General features: G+C 41.4%; 1 protein-coding gene across 2 annotated transcripts in view; it reads right to left on the bottom strand.

Moving 5' to 3' along the window:
• Positions 1 to 20,956, bottom strand: part of LOC141166396 (tropomodulin-3-like) — a 65,557-nt gene that overhangs the window by 17,964 nt on the left and 26,637 nt on the right. For both annotated transcript variants that reach the window (XR_012251287.1, XM_073653042.1), the window contains exons 3-5: positions 19,721 to 19,877; positions 4,135 to 4,257; positions 1,416 to 1,484 (exon numbers count right to left, since the gene is read on the bottom strand). Coding sequence is in view for 1 of the 2 variants with exons in the window: in XM_073653042.1 (XP_073509143.1) it covers positions 1,416 to 1,484; positions 4,135 to 4,257; positions 19,721 to 19,877 (349 nt within the window). In the remaining variant the exon portion in view is untranslated. The remainder of the gene's footprint in view (positions 1 to 1,415; positions 1,485 to 4,134; positions 4,258 to 19,720; positions 19,878 to 20,956) is intronic.

The raw sequence follows: 20,956 nt of genomic DNA, 5'->3' as shown, positions 1-20,956 counted from the left end.
ATGCCAATCTGCTGGAAGACCGCTTCTGATGGTGATTCTTGGGCTTCTGGTGATATCATGTCGACAGAGCAACTGCTCCTCTTCCGCTCTGTTGACGGGACGTGACTGCAAATGTCGTGCTGATTGACAGACGGCTCCCTTCTCAAATCAGCATGATGTCAGCAGTCACGTCCTGTTGACAGAGCAGCGCAGAAGAGGAAAAGCTGCACTGTTGACGTGAATCCGCAGAATCTCCGGCAGGAGCGGTCTGTGCTCGCTATGAGCCGGCACCAGGCAGAACAGACAGGTAGTCCGCAACTACCAGCTTATCAGTTCTTAGACCCATGAGAAAAAAAATAAAAATAGTCCCAGATAACCCTTTTTAATTAATCAGGCCCAAAATGTTCAGCTAAGGTAGACTGTCACCATCACCAGTTAGTCGTACATGAAAAACTTTACACCGGACTGCTGGAAATCACACGAAACGCTTTAGACCTAATGATATATGATTCTATTTAAAAAGAATGCCTAGATGAACATTAATGGAGCAATGGATTCATGACATTTACCATTACTATTGCATATTGGTTATCAGAATACGTTTCCTTCCTACATCACATTTTCAGATCTTTTCAAAATACTATCTTTTTTAACCAGGCCGAATTAAGACAGCTGAAAGGAAATGTACAATGGGAGAGATTATGTCCCAGATTCATCAGTTGTGGGGTTTTTTACATCCCTTTCCTTTTGGTCTTGTGGTATTAGTTGCCGTTTTGGTGTCAAATTCTTCAAAATGGTACACACAATTCATGAATGTGTCGCAAAGTAAAAAATAGTCTTTTTGTCTTGAATGGTTTCTGCAACCTTCTTGCAGCAAAAGTCACACAGCTAGACAAGCTAAAGCAAATGATGAGGGGGCCTGTATCTTATCTCCCTTCTTTTGAGCTCCTATCAGCTGATTTATGACTATAGGGAAGTTGAGCTGAATTCTGTGGTCTCAGTTAACTCATTCTTCAGCCAGGATAGACAAAGCAAAGCAGAAGCCCTGAAAAATTACTTACTATCGGACCCAATTGCAAAAACAGTTTAGTCAAAAATACATGCAGCTAAGCAAAACAAAAAATATTTGCCTCTGAATGTGTCCCTATCCTTTAAGTTATGAAATGTTTTAGTATAGAGGGAATAATGAATGAATGTGGGCTCTCATCAGAACAAAATCCCCTAGTTGTTAATAAGTTCATAGGAAACACTATAGTCTCATTCAAGCACTTTACAAATTAGTACTAAAAGGTTTTTGCCATTAACATTATTTTATGGGGGGGGGGGGGGGGGGGGGGGGGGGAGTTCAATTTCTGATAAGTACATAAACAGGGAACATGGACAGAGATTTCCGAATGATCTTTATGTTGTAACATCATTTATACATAGATACTCACTGGGAAATCCTTGGCTATCAAACCCATTACTAGTGCTGTTTGGATAAATGCTGGGCATTCCCAAAATAGCTAAAAGGAAAAGAAAAAATGGTTAGTTATACGTTTTACCCACTATCTCTTATGTCATATCAAAACCAACACTATCCAAACTGGTTAGGAACTAAACATATGACAACCAATAAAGTAATATTTAAAGGGAACCTGACAGCTGATACATGCGGCCAATCCTGGACATCTGATCCCAGCGCTGCAGTGTTTCACAGAAAAACATACTTCTCCCCGCCTGCTGCCCTTGATTGACAGGTGTCCCCTGCTTGCGCGTATATGGAGAGACCTGGCATTCCAGGGCAGTGGGCAGGATGAAGCTGCCGGGGACACGCCTGTAAAACCCGTCTCCAGCATGGCTCCACAGTATGTTTTTTCTAATACAAGTTGCCTGTGGATCAGGCAGCATGTATACACAACACAACATATTATATAATATATATAATATATATATATATATATATATATATATATATATATATATATATATATAATATATATAATATATATATATCAGGAAATAAAAACATGCATCATCACAAAGGTTAGGAGTACCAAGAAAAATGCATGGTGCCTACAGTGAAACATGATGGTGCCAGTGGCTTTAAGCGAGGCTGCATGAGTGCTACTGATGTACTCATCTTTGCGATGCCATAGAGTTTTGGAGCCATCAGTTCCAAAAACACTCATCTTGGTCTCATCACTCCAGAGTAGTGAGTCCAGTAGTCATCATATTTTTCAACATGGGCCCTGGCAAATTGTAGGTGGGCTTTTTAAGTGCATGGCCTTTGAGAGCGGTTTCCTTTGTGGATGACACCCATGCAAGCTATTCCTCTGCAGTGCAAGCCATATTGTGTCACGGGAAACAGTAAGCCCAACTTGCATGTCGATTTTCTTCAACCCTTGTTACCAGACGTTGCTCCTGTTTAGGTGTTAACTTTTTTGGTCGGTCTGAACGTCTGTGAGATGATTGCAGTTCCATCTTTGTTATATTTTTTGTATCAGTTTTGCTACAGTATGCTGACTGATAAGTAAAGCTTTGCTGATCTTCTTGTATCCTCCACCTTTCTTGTGTAGAGACATTTTCTAGCTCAGATCTTGTGACATTTCTCTTCCATGTGGTGCCATTGCTGACAGCATGACATTTCTGCTGTACACCTGTTAAATGAATTAGACTTACCTGTGGTTGAATTCTTGTTAATTACAATTCTGTAGTTTAAACTTTAGCTCTTCTTTTAAAGACTTTAATTGGGATGTACTCATTTTTGCAACATGGTCATGAATGAATGTTGGGTGAGCAAACTAACAAATTTTGCTTGCAATCAATGGCCCACATTTGTGGGAGTATTTTGTAGTATGGTATCACATACAAAATGTTGATTCTGAAAGGAAACTAAAGGTTTTCTGACAAATCTGTTAGGGTGTACGCACTAATGCGGAGCACTGTATATACACACACACAGCTGGAGGCAATGGAGATTATCCCTGTGTTAATCCCGGTCATGATGGGACCATAGCCTTAAAAGGAGCATACACATTAGATAGCTGTCGACAGAATGGTAGTTTGACAAACTATTGCTCCTATACACAGGAACGCGGCGAGCATTTCTGTATTTTGTTTGAAAAAGTCACTGCCAGACTCGCCCGGCAGTGGCTTCTTACCATTAGACAAAATGAACAGCTGTTGAATTTCCAATGACCAGATCCTTATCTCTCCCAAACATCACCTGTCTGTGTAGAATTGGGAGGCACCATACACATTCGTTGGTCAGTTGAACCCACTTTTATCTAACATGTATGAAGACCTGTACACCACGATCACACTTCTTATCTGTTGCAATTATACATCAGGAGGATTTTACAACATCTGTGATAAAAGGGTCATGTGTACCACACAGGATGCTACTTTTCACTGTATGCCTCTGCATGAAAGTGCGCAGTGTACCAGACTAATCCATACAATGGAGGAAAAACTAGGAAGGGTATGTTTAGCTTATGTTCCAGAGGCTTTCACCAAGTGTGAACAGATGCTTAAGCTGGTAACAGATTTGTACTTGTAATGCAGCCACAATTTCCTTACCCAACCTCACGTCCAATGACCATCAGAAGGATTTACGCTGCCGTTAGTCTGGCTCATTAGACCAGGAATGTGCACTTGTAGGAAACCGGCCTTACCATATGGCTGTTTCCCTATTAGCAGGCAGCAGTATGTTGTGAGTTCAGATGATCAGACCAATAACAGGCACAAGTATTTCCTTGCCTATTATAGTCTATGGATGCTGATAGCACCCCACTGACAGTGTAAATTCAGCATAAGCTGTTAGGTCACATTTGTAGTTACCTAAAGTTATGTAGAGTTTCACTGGGAGATGTTGTTAAATTACAGATATTACATAGTCATTACCACCATCCATCCTTGCAATGTTTGTTCAAGTGAAATTTTTTTCCAATTGAGCAAAAATCATTTTACAGTATCCTTTAACATCAGAAACCTCTGTTTCCATATCATGCATAGCACCAATATGGTTGCATTAATGCTTCTTGTTATGGCCACATTTACAGACGTGGAGAGGTCAAGTCTTACTGCCCATTTTCATTGGCATAAACAGTGCAGTTAGTAAGTAGAGCATGACGTCAGACATGGCATACGTTGTTATAGGCATGGCCTACTAACCAGCGAGGTCGCTCAGCTCCACATCTGTGGCACTGCTCAAAGCCTCCTCCAGTTCCGGATCAAGAGTCATCTTCTCCTCTGCACGGAAATCTTTGGGCATTTGCTTGGGGACAAAAGCTTTCCCTACAATAAAAAAAATAATTTAAAGGTCAGAATTGTGTGTTATATACAAATCAAATCTAGTAGTGCAATGATATTTTGGCATCATCTCTGACCAGGAGGTGGCGCTGTTGCCATTAAAAGTGTTCTGCATTACCGCATTACCATCCTAATACAATAAAATGATTTCCATCGGGATTTTTAGCATAGAGAACACATCCAATAAGCCACATACTCTAAAATGCTAAGTTATTCACTTTCACATCAGTGACTTTGTGCTCTGCAATGGCTGTACTGTTGAATTAGGAATATTTCAGGCTAATTTGATGCCAAATTGGTTCTACTTAAAAAGGGATTGTCCTGGACCATTATATTCTTTATCTTTACTATTGACCTAAAAACTAACAGGCAGATAGTTGCTAACAGAGGCAACTACTTGCCTGTTCTACCCGGTGCCGGCTCAGAGTAGTCATCGATCTCAAAAGACAAGGTCTTCTTCCTGGCTGCTCTGTCGATGGGGTGTAACTGCCAAAGTCATGGTGATTGATACCCGGCTACCCGCAGTTAGGCAGCGGGGAGCTAACCGTCAATCAGCATGATATAGGTATTCACAGCCCATCAACAAAGAAGAGTGGATGAGAAGCCGCTGCTCAGTCAACGCGACATCAGCCGAACTCACTGAATCGCCGGCAGGAGCGATCTATGACCACTCTGTGCCAGCAGAGATCGGCGCTGAGCCGAACAGGCAGCTAGTTAGTAACTACCTCTTTGTTAGTTCTTAGGCACGTAGTAAAAAAAAAAAAAAAAAAAAAAAATTATATAGTCCTCAATAACCCCTTTAAAGTCGAAGTCCCAAGAAAATACTTTGGGGTCCTAAAAGATAACTTTCAAGGCTGCATTTGCACTCAGCTCGAAACCACAGCAGCCCGTGTCACTGCAGTCATTTCAATGCTCCCCTGCACAATCACTGAATTTTTGCAGAGAAACAGCTGGATAGTAATGCAGAACAGCCTAAAGACACATCCCGAGGCTATCCTCTGGGTCATGACCCCTTGCAAAAAAAATAATAAATAAAAATTTGCACTAAATAAAAAAGAACAAAATCTCTGGAACCATATGGCGGAATAAAAAATAAATAAAGAAAAAAGCACTATACTCAGGAGAGCAACGGGAGTAAAATATGAGCAAAACTATCCACTTTTGACCCAATAACAACCCTTCTTTAAAGCTGTTCTCCACTACTAGGACAACCCCTTCTCACTCTGAATGTTTGCCCCAGTTAAAATGAAAAACACCAATACTCACCTCTCATGCCGGCCCCTTTTCAGCGGTGTCGCCACTCACGTTCCCGGGGCTCACATGCAGTTATGTCACACGAGTCCTGCACCCAATCAAAGCTGGCGTCACTTTAGATGTATAAGTAATTAACATGAAACAAGCGGGCAGCCACAGCCCTCACTGCCTCTTGACAGGAGACAGGGACGCCATTGCTGCTTGGGTGCCAGGCTCACGTGATATAACCGCATGTGAGCCCCGGGAACGTGAGTGCCGACACCGCTAGAATGATGCAGGCATGGGAGGTGAGTATAGGTGTTTTTATTTTGACGGGGACAAATATTCAGATTGAGAAGGGGATGTCCTAGTTGTGGGTAACCCCTTTAAAGAAAAATTAGTTGGCTCCCAACTCAGGTGCCATAAGAGGGTTGTCCACCTTTGTGGACAATTTATTTATTTTACGTAAATGCATGTAGTTGGGGATAAAATCAATTTTGCAATGGTCTGACACACAGCTTGTAACTCATTTCTGTCTTTTTCAGAGCTCCTTGCCATTATAGTGGGGTGAGATGTATGGGGGAAGCCGCTGTTGGAGCGGTCTTTTCCTCTTGCCTCAACAAAGCAGTGAATAAGAAGTCATGAAAATCCCCCCAAAAATGCCGACAAGAATATTCTGTTATCACAAATGTCGCAGGATTCAAATTATTTGCTTGGTATATAGGGCTATCTTATATACACTACCACATTAGAATGCACAGGACAAATTCTCCATAAACACCATAGCAGTGACGGATTTGGAAAAGCTTTCCATTAAACTCTAAAATGTTCTTAATAAAATGATCAATTCCAGGCTTACATATGCAAAGCAGAAATGGATGTGGTTAGTGATATGCAAATAATAAGGGAAGGGTCCAAACATTGATATCAGCCGCTCTCCGGAGGCACAAGAAGCAAAGCATCACATGCAGATATCAGGGCCATGATCACGGAGAGGCTGGTCTGTACATGAGCGGGTGATCGGCCGCTTTACTCCGTCTATACACTGCTTCTCCGCAGGCCACAGCGGCTTTCATCTTCTGCGTTCTCGGGACAGGTCACATTAACAGACCCGTCTCCTGATTTTCCACCGTATACTTTAGCTCTATTGTTTTTCACTCCAGGAAGTGGAAATTCACAGCAAATGACGACAAGCAGAAAAACGGGTAGGACAAAAACAAGAGCAAACTCGCTGTGGTATAAAAAAAATAATCTCCCAAATAGCAATTATGCAGCCAAAACTCCCCAACTCCTAGAAGATTGCATATTGTAGATAGGACTATAGTAGGAAAATGAAACACCAGCTCGAGCTGGTGCCCCCCAGGAAACGGTTAATGTGATAGGCAAAGGATTAGTGCAAGTGTACAGATTATAAAAGGAGACAAAGAAATGTAACAATACATGACCCAATTGCTGATTGTGTGGGAAAATGAGACTATATCAATGTCTGTGGCATGACCCTGGGAACTACTTTGCATATGGTAGGAAACATTTAACCCATTGTTCATAAAATATGTCAAGGGACCTGTTTGTAACAGCTGTCTACAGGAACAAGACAATGTAAAGAACCTGATTCCACGAGTAATCTACAACCATCTAAGGCTATGTTCACACGTTGCATTTTTGATGTGTCCCCCCCCCGCAGGAAAAACCTGCTCTCATGGCAGTAAAGAAGCAGCTTCAAGAAAGCAGGCTTTGCTGTTTTTGTCAGGGTACATTTGTCTCTTGTACATGCTGATAAAATTTAGTGCATAAAAAAAAATAACCCGATTCAACTTCATTAGGTTTTGGCATCAGAAACGCAGCAAAAAAGGATATCTGTGTTTTTTCATGCGTTTTTGCACTTGCCTATTGCTTTCAATGGGTGAAAAATGCAAAAAAAGCTGAAAGAAGACACATACTGCATTTTGCAAAAACGCAGCTATGTGACAAAACAGTCAGGGGGAAAAAAAAACAAGATGTGCGCATGAGATTTCTGAAAATTCAGGCTTTGCTGGTATTGTAAAACGCAGCTGAACATTTGTTGTAAAAAAAAAAAAAGCATAAAAAAAACGCTGAAAAAAAGCAACGTGTGAACATAGCCTAACAAGTTTATTTAGACAATAGTCAGGAAGGTTGGGAGAAAAAAAATGTCAGAAAACAAGACAACTATCCTACACAATGTGCCACAAACACTGCTGTCTATAGTCTCTTCATCCCAACATGCTTCAGGACACAAAAGCCTTACAAAAAACAATTGTGGGCCATTTGTTGCCCTTTCTACATTTTTGATAAAAGTGGGATTGGATCCAAACAGGAAGAAAGTTATCAGGTTTTGCTTTATATCTACCTTCCTCTTGGATCAGGCTCTAGTATTGGCAGCAAATGCACTTAAATAGGTGTGTATGTGACCCCATACTAACTGTAGTGTTACTAGAGCCACAAAACTAATATACTGAAGGAAATGTACAAAACTGTAATCACATACCAGGGCAATATTAGACACCAAATACGTTGTCACAGTAATCTTAAAGGGAATGTCATCAGGTTTTTCCTACCCCATTTAAGAGCATCAGGATGTAGAGGCAGGGACACAGATTCCAGAAATGTAACACTTACTGGGCTGCTTACTGTAGTTTTTATAATAGCACTCTTAGCTGCTGCAAATCTAGCAGTTCTCTGAATGCTGAGCTCTGTATAACCCCGCCCACCACACCACTGATTGGTAGCTTTCTGTGTTTACGGTGCATAGGCAGGAAGCTGCCAATCAGTGGGGAGGGTGGGATTATATAGAGCTCATGAATATGAAGAACTTCATAGCAGTAGGTTTACTACTGATCTACTAGAGATCATCTTCTGCTGATAAAACAATGTATTATAATCAAAACTACAGCAAGCAGCTGAGTGACAACTCTGGAATCAGGGTCTCTGGCTCTACATCATGCTGCTCTCAGATTAAGTGTCAAAAACCTGGTGGCAGCTTCCCTTTAACTGTCGCTATTATGTTCCATAGGGAAGCTAGTATAAAAAAAAACAAAAAACGACTGTTGTAATTATTATGAAGTCACTTCCTTTTTTTTTTTTTTTTTTTTATAAAAAAAGCTACAGTCATCATCTCCTTACAGAGAGTGGTGGTGTACAGCAAGGCTAGACTGCCTTGTTTTGGCGCTTGATAGAAGAACAGAGAAGGAGGATCTTGGTCTACCTGTAGGGATTCCAGGGTGTTACCTGCCAATGTGTTACAGCAAGCGCCACCCTAAGCAGCAAACGTTCTTTAGGACTGGAAATTTTACAATTGGTCAAAAGACAATGAAGGTCAAAGAAAAAGTATAGTTAGAAAATGAGGTACATAATTATAAAAATATTTTATTATTCTGAAGCTATTTTATTATTCATAAATAATTATTTTTTTATTTTTACAATCTTACAATTTCACAATGGCCATTAGAGTAATCCCAGAGAACTGAGGTTTCCGGATTATCAGCAGCTCATTTTCGTAGTGACCATCCATCCGGCACTGAAAAGTGACTATATATTTGTCACATATAGTCACCCTGCCTAGTGCACGCCGCTCACCTCACACTGTCCTTTTTGCTTAGATCAATATTCCTTTTCTTCGGCTTTCAAGATGGCTGGTCACAGTAACATGTGGAGCACAATGGTCAAAATCCCTCAGCACAGGAAAGTCAGAGGAGGCATGGTTTAGGCTTACCATGGCACACTCAAGCCATCCTGGAAGCTGGAGGAACAGAACATCGATGAGAGCAGGACATGCACCAAGTAGGGTAACTACGCATGAGAAGTATATACGGTAGTTCATTTTTATTCCTGGGATGGAGGGTCCCCTTTAAGCTTTGTTATGCAGGATTTAATATGACAGCTCTACTGTTCTGTTAATAGCAGGACAGGAACGCTATATACACAGATGAGGCTGTGCGTCTAGTGAAGGAGCCATACTTTATCACTCCCTGGAGACTATACTAATGTCTACCATTATGTCAGATTATTTCAGCTGCCATAGGGCTCATGGAGTCTCTGGACAGGCAAAACAGATAATGGAGGAAGAATGGAGGTGTCGTCAATGTAGCAGCCCTATAAAAAAAATTGATTCTACACTACAACACTTAAAAACAGAACACATTTGGGGAGATCTTTAAAAGGGTCTCAGGTGCTTCATTGAGGGTGGTGGGGACAGAAAGCCCTGAGAAGTCATCTGCCATTTGGAGGCTGACACTAAGAACACACCTTCAGAAAAAAAGTTGGCGCCTCCTCAACAGGCTACAGCTGGCCTGCCAACACCCTGCCATTCAATGTAGTCTAATGTCAAGAAGGGAGCCATGTCAGACCCGCTTTTGCCTAAGTTTTGCTAGGGTAGTGACTAACCCCTCTCTTTTTTCCATCTCTAGGTTGCGTAACAAAGCGGGAGGGGGCCACTCTGTTTTACCCTACTAAGTGACGAAAAGTACAGCCTGTAGTGGTCACCTTCTCGTCAGGATAGCAGATGCATTATAACTTGACGCAGTTGGAGATCAGGTACCTGGGGAGGATGGTCTTTTGTCTTGACTCCTGGCCACCCACCCGAGTGTGGCACATTACATGAAGCAGAAGATGGAGCCAAGACTTCCAGGACCACAGGGTCAAGCCTCTTCAGGACAGTTGTGCATGTCCCTTACTTTAGTCTTGCGTTGCCCTGCACCTCTCCATGTTGCTCCTGCAACATAGTCTTCGTGAGCCTGTGTGATTCTCATTCCTCAGTGGTCTAGCGACGGGTCTGGTCCATTTCCTTGCCCCTTTCCTTGATGACCAGGTTTCTGTTTTTTTCCAATGGTACCTCACCTCCAATCATCCAACCAACCGTCTGTTTTTCTATTCTGTAAGGTCGTTGCTACTTAGTTTTCAGTCCACACCTTTGCAGAGTTCTTACCTTTGTGTCGGCGGAGAATAGTCTTGGCAGAAGGATGCTACAAGCGTGGTAATCTGAGGGATTGCTATTCCTTCTTCTGCAATATTAGTTTTCCTACCCCAGAGACTGCTTTCGGATGTCCTATGGTTCCCTGTGTCCCCCAATGAAGTCTAGGAGAAAAGAGGATTTTTGGTACTCTAAAATCTTTTCCATAGCTTATATTAGGGGACACTGAACTCTCCCTTGTTTGGGTAGTCTTAGTTTTGCTTGACTTCTCCTACTGCTTTAAGGGCTACCTGAATAGTTGGGTGTTGGCAGACCAGGTGCAGCCTGTTTGGGAGGAGCTGACTTTTTTCTGAGGGTATGCGCACACTAGTCCCAATCTCATCCAGGAGAGTGGTATGGCTTTTTCTCACTTGTCATCCGTATGCTGTCCATATATAATCCGTTTTTTACTCAGCAACTATTAACCTTTTACAGAACAATTTACAGTTTCCTATGTTACACAACTGTAATGTATCCATAAAAATAGGATGCCATACTGATGGTACATATGGCATGCGATTTTGTTCCGCACACACATCAGATTTCAGAGTGAAATCGCAGCATTGTGATTTTTTTCCCATGCCAGACGCAGCCGAGAAAAAAAATACGCAGATCTGTACTGCTTCATTGAATAACACTGGTCTGAGTGTAATCCGATTTTTTTTTTTTTTGCATTGGTTTGATTTATACTCAAGTGTGAGCGAACCCTTAAGATGATTTCTTAGTGTCAGCCTCCAGGTGGCATCATATTTTCCATGGTTTCCTGTGTCCAACAAGGAAGGTTACAAGAAAGACTTTACAGTGAGAACCAAGTGTCCTCTTTTGGTGCCCATAGAAACTAATCACAATTCCGATTTTATTTTGGAAATAGTAAATGTAAACTCTGCTGTGACTGTTGCCAATAACAATGAAAGATCTTTTCCTTTAGACACCTTTATAAATCTGCCCCATTACTTCTATTCTACAAACTTGCATCTAATTAATGGAAATAAAATTAACGACATTCCCTTTACACATTGGCAAGCTCTCTCTATAGAAATCTCTCAGAAAGATTTTAGACCTCTTCAAACTTCCCTTGAAATATCATTCATACACATTGCTGGTGATGGTTGGAATAATTGTTGGCAAACTTCCAGGGACGGGGAAAAAAAAATTTGTAGGACAGAAAGACCTGCATGTTATTTTATTCCGCCAAGCTAAACAACATAATACTGCAGTAGCTAGGATGAGATCATTCAGAAACAAAGCAACCCATATTATGAGGTCGTACTGAACTGCCTGAACCGTGCACAATGCCGCAATAATACAAACACTCCCACACGCCTCACCTTACTCACTAAACATTACGCGTCCCTAATAAAGTTACTATGGTGCTCACTCTTAGCCAGAATCCTTCATCTCTCAATAAGGAGACATAGGAGAACAGAGACCTTTCTGTTTCACTACAAATATAAAAGTACATTTACTGTTCAAGATGATTCAGAGAACCCTAATACCCACTTTACTGAAGCAGAGAATTCACAATCTTATAAAACAAATTGTTGCGCATTATTATCCTGTATTATGTACCCAATATAACTAATTTATATATAATTGGGGTAGCGTCCATTTAATAGTTGAATGAAATGGATGTGACGAACACAGATAATAAAAAGGACACTCATTGCCTAAGAACAACTAAAGATGGCCACAGACATTAGATTGTTGTTAGCCCAAAGCCATTCCTCGTGACTCCCAGCCTCATACTGCGGCACGCTTGGCTGAGCATGCATGCCTTCTCAATGGGAAAAGCCATCCAAGGGGTTTCCAAATGATTGTAACATTGGAGGAAAAGAGTAGCTACCAATTTATAACAGGAAACCTTTAGCACGCCTTTAGATATGGAGGCGGTGGTATTCATAGGTACCGTAATTGTCCCCCAATAAAAATTAGAGCTTTATCATTTATTCGGTATATTAGTCAGTATTTTGATCAAAAGTCTTGTCTTCAAAAGTTTACTAATGAAGGGAGACCGTAATATTTTATAGAGATTTAAACTAATCTGCTATGTAATCCATTAATAGCGAGTCTGAATGTAGAGCGACTGCAGAATAGACCTGTCGGGATGGAATGTGTTAGGACCACATCAAAGCACATGAAAGCACCAAGCTCCAGAACAAGAAGGGGGTATGCAGTCCTGGCAGGGAACACTCGTCTTGTGGTTTTCCCTTAACACTTGTGTTTTGCTAAAATTAGAAAATCTGTACTCCACAGCTGTATCAAACAGCAGTACTACACCGGTGCCCGTAAGCTAAACCGGCCTGTGCCGACATCAGGTTACCCAACTTACAACATATTCTACATACTCTAGCACCAACAGTACTTTATAAGCGTGATGTACAATTATAGACATTTTTGGAAAACTGGACAAGTGGAGTGACAAAAGCCTGTAAATTTTTCAAACCAATGAGCTCACACTAGGAGCCAATAAAACTTTTTAGGGGAAAAAAAAAGAAGCTTTTGTCATCAATAAACAACTCAACAACAAAATTCTCAACATAAAGGCAACCAGTTTTATAAATGAGTTTTATCTACAATAAAGGATCGTATACATTATATGCATTGCAATATACAGTGGGGGTTTCCGGGATTTTGGGAAGTAGTATGTTATTGTAATGGTTGATGGGATTTTCTCATCTTCATCAATAGGTAAAATTGCCAAGTGCTTGAAAAAACAGGTAACTTGGCAATTTACGTCTTATTAAAAATTCTTTGCATTCTCAATAACAGGACAATTTCTACTCATAGCGTAGGTTACCAGCAGCTCAAAGTGGCCGGTTACCTAGAATGGAAGCCATGGTGCTATAAAATAAATATTATTATTATTAATAATAATCTAGGCAAGCAGCGTGTGCCACTTGCAGGCCCCTATGCTTTAGATCCAGCCAGCTTCAGTTCCCCTACAATTATCCCATGCTGCAGGGGCAAAGCTGCCTCTTCTAGCAACATCGGAGAGCGTTCACTTTGGATCTGTGGCAGGACCATACCTCTGGTCCAAGCTGTCAATCTGGAGACCATACATCTGGAAAACAGAAAGCCTGGAGGCTCCTGAGGAAATAAGAGGAGACTAGGCCTTTAAATAGGTTTTCAAAAGGATGGCCTGTCCTTAGGATAGAGTAACGGAGATCAGTAGGGATATGATACCTGAGGATAGTCAGCAGCTTGTTCATGCAGCCGATAGCTACAATACCAAAGATGCTGTATGAACCTCGCCTACAACCTGAAAATAAATGGCCTCCACTAATAAGCTTCACTTTCCCACTCAATCCTAAATGCTCCTTGGAGTTCAGGAGCTGATGCTGTACAAGCTGGTTCTTCCTTAAACATTAATTTTGCTTGCCCATTAAACAGATAAATGTTGCCAAGTCCTGAGGATTTGGGGTTGTTGTCCACTACTTTGATAATGATTGACCTTTAGGCTAGGTGATGGATATTGAGGTAGCGGACGTCTTTAACCCAGACGAGCCAATAAACAACTGTGTATTGGGGACAGTCTGAAAGTCCCTGGCAAGCAGAAAGATCACCAGTTCCATATGCGGCATGAGGCGTCATGTACATTGGGTTGATCTGAGCCAGCATATTTATTGGGGAGTAAGAGGATATGGCCATCTGCCAAATACGCATTTGGCCAACAGGTATTTGAGAGGTCATAGTAAAAGAGGTCATCCTCAGTGGATTCCTTTTACTGACTAATTCAACAGGTGATATATTCAGTATTAAGGACCCCTTGGGGCATATTTCCCATAGTGTATACACCTGACCTTCTGAGTGGAAAATATGCAGCATATTACAGTTTCAACATTTTGAAAGCACAAAATCTCATTCACTCACGGCTAAGAAAGAGATTGCCACTGAAAACCTCAAATCTGAAGTCTGGTAAATCAAGCTGCGGGTATAGTCATGAATTTCACCCTTTGCAATGCTAGAGAAATGTTACGCACATCCACAACATTTGACAATGGTTTTAGCCGCACTGCAGCCAGTACGAATATAACTTAAAGGAGCTGTCCATTACTAGGACAACCTCTCCTCAATCTGAATGTTTGCCCCCGTTAAAATAAAAACACCTATACTCACCTCCTGTGCCGTTCCAGCGGTATCTGCACTCGCATTCCCATTGTTGTTAAATCACTTCAGCCCTGCACCCGAATCAGTGATCAAGAGGCAGTGACAGCTGCACCTGGCCGTTCACTTTCTCTCTTACTAATACATCTGAAGGCGGGGACAGTGACACCAGCGCTGATTGGGTGCATGGCTCACGTGTCACAACAACCTCACCTGAGCCCCAGAACAAGAGGGCTGGCAAAGGAGGTGAGTATAGGTGTTTTTATTTTAACCAGGGCTGTGGAGTCGGTAAGCCAAACATCCGACTCCTCAATTTCCATGTCTCCGACTCCCTCCTACATGGCTCATGTTTAAGTGATAAATTTACTGTAGCACAGAGTCATCTCAGCTAAAAGTCTAGGCCCTTAGATCAGGAATAGGACATTTCATAACTTCCTAAATTCTTATGAAAAAAATATTCCCCGCAAACTGCATTGACCTACTGTACCCAATGTATTATATATTTTAGGAGTTGGGAGTCGGTCCATTTTAAACCAACTCCACCAAAATGGACACAGACTCCAACTCCACAGCCCTGATTTTAACGTGGGCAAACATTCAGATTGAGAAGGGGTTGTCGTAGTAATGGACAGCCTCTTTAATGGTAGTGACTTCTATGATTCTATGACTTGTGGCAGAATGGGAATTGGGTTAAATGCCTCTGCAATGGGTATAGTAAAAAGCAAGAAACAAAGCAAAAACTAAAAATAGTAAATATTAATTTTCCCTACAGTAACCTTCCAAAACAGAGCTGCCCAAAGCATCTGCTACATTTTGCACCATTTTTGTAAAATAATATGAATGCAAAGCAGATACAAATAATAATTTAATGCTTGAACATTATTTCATCCTTGAAATGTGATAATGGATGTGATGCACTTATTCTTTAAGGCTGCGTGCCCACTATGCGTTTTTGCCGCGGAATATCCGCAGCGAAAACGCTTAAAAAACGCTTGGTAATACGTGTCCCATGGTCCCCAATGCTAATCCGCATGTGCTGTGCACATGCTGCAGAAATTTCCGCTGCGGATCATCATTGCGGAAAAATCCGTAGCATGTCCATTAATTTTGTGGACACGCAGCGTAACTGCCGCCATTGACTTGCATTGAATCACTTAATATCCGCATGACTACATGTGCACATGCGGATATTAAGTGATTCAATGTGCGGATGGTACCCGGGTCTGGTGAAGAGGAGACTCTCCTCCAGACCCAGGTACCATAGCACCGGTTAAAAAAAAAAAAAAATTAAAAATATACATTATACTCACCTTCCGATGTCCCCCGGTCTTCTCTCCGGTGCGTCCTGGCTCCCCGATGCGTCCGGTCTCTCATACGGCTCGCAGTGGTGTAAAAGGACCTTCCATGACGTAATTTATTCATGTGACAGGTCACGTGACCGCTGACGTCGGCGGTCGCGTGACCTGTCACATGACTAAATGAAGTCACCGCAGGTCCTTTTACACCACTGCGAGCCGTATGAGAGACCGGACGCACCGGAGAGAAGACCGCGGGCCATCAGAAGGTGAGTATAATGTTTTTTTTTTACCATTTTAATTCTTTTTTTCAACTATTAACTTGGTCACATTATATAAATCCATGCCGGTTGCATGGATTTATATAGTGTGACCAAGTTGTCAAGCACTTTTCCAAGTGATGCTAAAATCGCTTGGAAAAGCGCTTGATAACCCACATGCAGAAATGCATGCAAAAACGCTTGACAAACGCTTCTACCTGGCAAGAAAAACGCATGTAAAATCCGCATGCATTTTTCATGCCAGGGAGATGCAGAAAAAATATGAAGCATCGTGGGCACTTAGCCTAAAGGTGTTCTCTAGGCTTGGAACAAAAGTCAGCAGTCTATATGCGCACACTGTCATGATTCCCATTACCTGGCATTCCCGGTGAGAGCGTGTGGTCATGAGATCTGGTTACTTGCAGTCATGTGCCGGCTGGACTCATCTGGCTTCTCTCAATTCATTTCTATTGAGAGAAGCTGAAGGCATCTAGTCAGCCCATGACTGCAAATCGCTTACATGCGTTAATTGCTGCGGAATCATGACAGTGTGTGCACTTCTCACTGTTACAATTCAGTCTGTGGTCACATAAAATGACTGCAGACTTTTCTGCCAAGCCGAATAAACCCTCCAAGTCTCTCAGTAAGAACCAGAAACTGACAAGTAAAAACAACTATCAGTTCTTGCAAGTATGAGAATCAAGTTATGTACCAGCACCTATTATGTCTGCAGGTAAAGACAAGATCTGCGGGCATGATTACAGGCAAGCACGAAATGAATCACTGGGGCACAAAACACAAACACAACTGTGTTTTGATAGAGACAAGCAGAACTAATTCAAAGCCAACACTAAGAGGACCTCTAGATCACTTTGGAAGTTTAATTTTCTTTAATGTCTATGTCCTCAACAAAAGCAATGCTGAAGGCTTCCCTCCTGGTATAAATTAAAGCAAATGAAAGAATGCTGAGCAAAGGTTACATCGACACAATAAACATGGTAATAAAACTAAAGTCCCTCCCTCATAAACCTTTACAATATGCTTTACATACAGAAAAACTCTAGATAAACACACAAACCAGAACCAATGCAGACTACGGCTTAGAAAATACACAACTGGCTTTTTAATAAACTGTACATAAAAATACATTCACAAGTCAAGACTATTCAACTTAACGAGTAACTACACTTTTAGGATTTTTTCATGAATCAACATTACAAAGCCAAGAAAATAAACTTTATAATCTAATAATATAGTCATTTCTCCCCTCCACTTCTGACTGCTCAAATCTGTCTTCAGAGAGAGACCAAATTACCCATGTTGCCTATAAAAGTCTATGGAGAGGGGAAAAGGAAGGAACTGGAAGGAGACACAAGCACAGAGACCCCAAAGGGAGCTGGAGCTTTTAATTACTAGAGCCTTCAGAAGGGAAAATGTCAAAAAAATACAAGTCATAAAATAGCCAGAAATACAATAGTGTTATTAATTACTCATGTACACACACCGTAACTTATTTTAAAAAGTCACCTGAAAGACTAAAATTACTACAATGTTATTTTTTAGTTTACTTCAAAAAGGGAATCTGTCAGTAGGATCACCCCTGCTAAGTCTATAAGGGCACGCAGGTCATAGGAAGAGGAATACAAAACCTTAATATCTGTGATCCGATGTCTCATTGCAGAGAAATCCACATTTTTTCTTATATGCAAATGAGCTGTTAAGATCTATGGGCTGAACACTGATCTGTATGAGAATCTGCCTCCAGAGATTATTATAAATCTAACTTGGCACAGTTATTAGTCCTTCTCTACATAGGTGCCACCTAAGGAGACACACTTCTCCCATCTCTTTAAGCAACTGTAAACACCTTGCTTGTAGAAGTCCACAAGTTGCTCCAAAAGCCAAGTTGAGACTTCGGAAATCAGAGTGTCATCATCTGGAAAATGCTTGCCCTTCAAAACTAACTTCATTTTTGGAAAGAGGTGGAAGTCCGATGGTGCGAGGTTGGGTGAATAAGGGGGATGCGGTAAATGTGTGAGACATGTAATGGACTGACAGTCTGCTCTCCTGACCTACAGGAGTCAAAGTGACTGCAGACTTGAACCCCAAGCCTGGACAACCACTTTAACACAAATCGACATGTCAGGAGAGGCGACAAGTTCTCTTTAACCCCTTCACAACAACCACCCTATAGGTACAGCGCAAGTCGGAAGAAGGTGTATGGAGCGGGCTCACGAGGTGTGTTATTCAAAAGTACAACTCGTGTGTCTGTGAGAACAGAACTATAAAAAAGTTAAAGCTCTGGGAAGAAAGAACAAAAATGCAAAAACAGAAAATGACCGTGTCGTGTTCTGGCATACTAATTTCATGTAAAATATCATGTACCATCTGGAAACTAACGATGATAGAGCAGGGAGAACAGCGTGGGCCCGGCACCGTCCAGCCAGTGGGCCCGGCACCGTCCAACTGGCTACAGAATTTATTATAAATACTAACAACTTTTTAACTAACATATTGTTGGAAGATATAATGGCAGTTACATATTAGGGATTTTAGGCCATCACTTTCTGCCTTTATATAGCTTGCCGCAGTATTACCAGTGATGTCGTAACTGGATTAGAGGGTAATCTGCGCAGGTGAGGGCTTCCCTTCTGATTCCATTTATGGAGTTGTAATTGGTTTGTAGAAAGGTTTATGGCAGCAGCAATTCCCATGTCGGACTCATGTCATTGGTAAGTAACACAAGCAGGGTTAATCAGTCCCCAATACATGTGATTGGCCTGGGTATAGCTTCCAACATTTGCTGTGTATATCTCTGCCTAGGAAACGGGTACATCACCATGTATTACAGCATGCTCACATTATATGCAGATTTTATTTGAGCGAGTTACTTTTCAGACACTAGAAGCTAATATACTGCTCTGAATTAAAGCCCTTTTGACTCGTCGTTTAATGTGAAGAAGATATTGCTCCCTAATAGGAAGTTTGCCCATCACAAAAAGTGGTACACTCATCCTGTATATTGAGGAGATATCCACGGGATGTGCCATAAATGTCATTAACGGAACCAGCATATCTCTCGAGAACAGGGCCTTGATGAGGGCTGCTGTCAGTGGAGAAGTGGTTAAAATTCCAATTCATTTGTATAGGAATTCCGATCACCTCTCCCCCTACTGGCAGCAGCACAAAACGGGGCCCCAACCTGGAGTCTGGTGGGTCCTGCATCTCCTAGCATATCCTGTGCATAAAATGTGCCAGATGGGAATAACTCTTTAATTTCTCATGGAAATGTAAAGGTGTTGTATTAACCAACCAATGCAAACTTCTCTATACATCAATAGACACACAACCCTTCCAAAAAATAAAAAATCAGTACATTTCTAGGTATATTTGCTGTCCTAAGAGACACAAAATATATCCAGATAGTGCAGAGAATGGTGTCCTTCACTCATCACCTTGCCAAGGTGAATGATAATTTTGAACACTTTACTACCTGTGGGAGGCAATACATAACATTGGTAGCATGAAATGTCAGCTCGTTGGTTTTCACTGTTTTTTTGCTTCAGAACAGAAAAACAAATATGGTGTACCTTTTTTCTCTCCAGTAAATGGTATATAGTCATCCCTGTCTTTTTGGGTTAGCGCATCCTTTTCCAAGAACTCCAACAAATGCTCTCTGTCAAAAGCACCTGTGTCTTTCTTTATCGTTTGGTCCTTCTGTCGAAATCCCGCGGGCAGCAGTGCATTCTGTGATACGGAAAACATATCAGTTAGTAGCATGAATGACTGCCAGAGAGCACAAGAGCATTTCATCCCACATCGGACCATCTGTATCATATTGTGCCATTTGTTGTGTAATACTACATATAACCTTATAATAAAAGTAAAGGCATTTCACCACAGTACCTTAGGCACACAATTTTAGTTCTCTGAGAATCCTTTACAAATGAAGGCCTCAGCATCAATAATCATTACCACGTTAATTTATCATATACATACAATAGATAGAAAAAGTCTACACATCCCTGTTAAAATGCCAGATTTTTGTCATGTTGAAAGGAGAAAAAAAAAAAATAATTCATATCGAGGAGAATCACTTTCCACCTGTAATGTCACCCATAATCTGTACAAACCTATTGAAAAACAAGCTGAAATCATTTTGAGGGGGGAAATAAATATAAAATAATGCTCTGACATAAGTGTGAACACCCTCTTATAATTGAGGATGTGGTTGTGTCCAGAATTAGCCAATCACACTCATGTTAAATAGTAGTACACAGCAGTTTTTCTTTCCTGACGTACCCCACATGTATACATATATTGCAGCTTTTGGCAATCATCATTGAGGCTATAAAATTTCATGCCCCAATTCACATTACATAGAAGTCTGTCAACCTTGCCGATTTCGGGCCTCCCGACTCTTCCCTGACAGATGATGTCAGGGGAAATAAGGATCAGCCAACTGAAAGTCAAACTCTCAATCCTGTTGTCTCATGGGAGATAAATCACTGTCAGAAGTGTCTGGAGTCTAAGGGGTAACGTTTCTCCTTGTGGAGAAGCCAGACCTGGCAAGTAAGCGTGAGGAGACTTATAAGTCATGCATGTTCCTCTGGGAAATTGAATATGAAAATTTCCTTTTTTAGAGAAGAAGAGCGTCTTGAGGGAACAGAGGTTTCCGGCAGGGACTTGCCCCTATCTAGAGATTGAAAACACATGAACACTCAGCCGACCACCATCTCATGTGTATGGCAGAGTAGGGAGAAAGCGGTGAGCCGACCACCATCTCATGTGTATGGCGGAGTAGGGAGAAAGCTGTGAGCCGACCA

This window comes from Phyllobates terribilis, unplaced genomic scaffold (genome assembly GCF_046119375.1).
Source record: "Phyllobates terribilis strain yellow unplaced genomic scaffold, ASM4611937v1 Scaffold_11__3_contigs__length_659146591, whole genome shotgun sequence".
Taxonomy (NCBI): Eukaryota; Metazoa; Chordata; class Amphibia; order Anura; family Dendrobatidae; genus Phyllobates; species Phyllobates terribilis.
The sequence above is the reverse complement of the archived record's forward strand: the minus strand, read 5'-3'. Positions and strand labels throughout refer to the sequence as shown.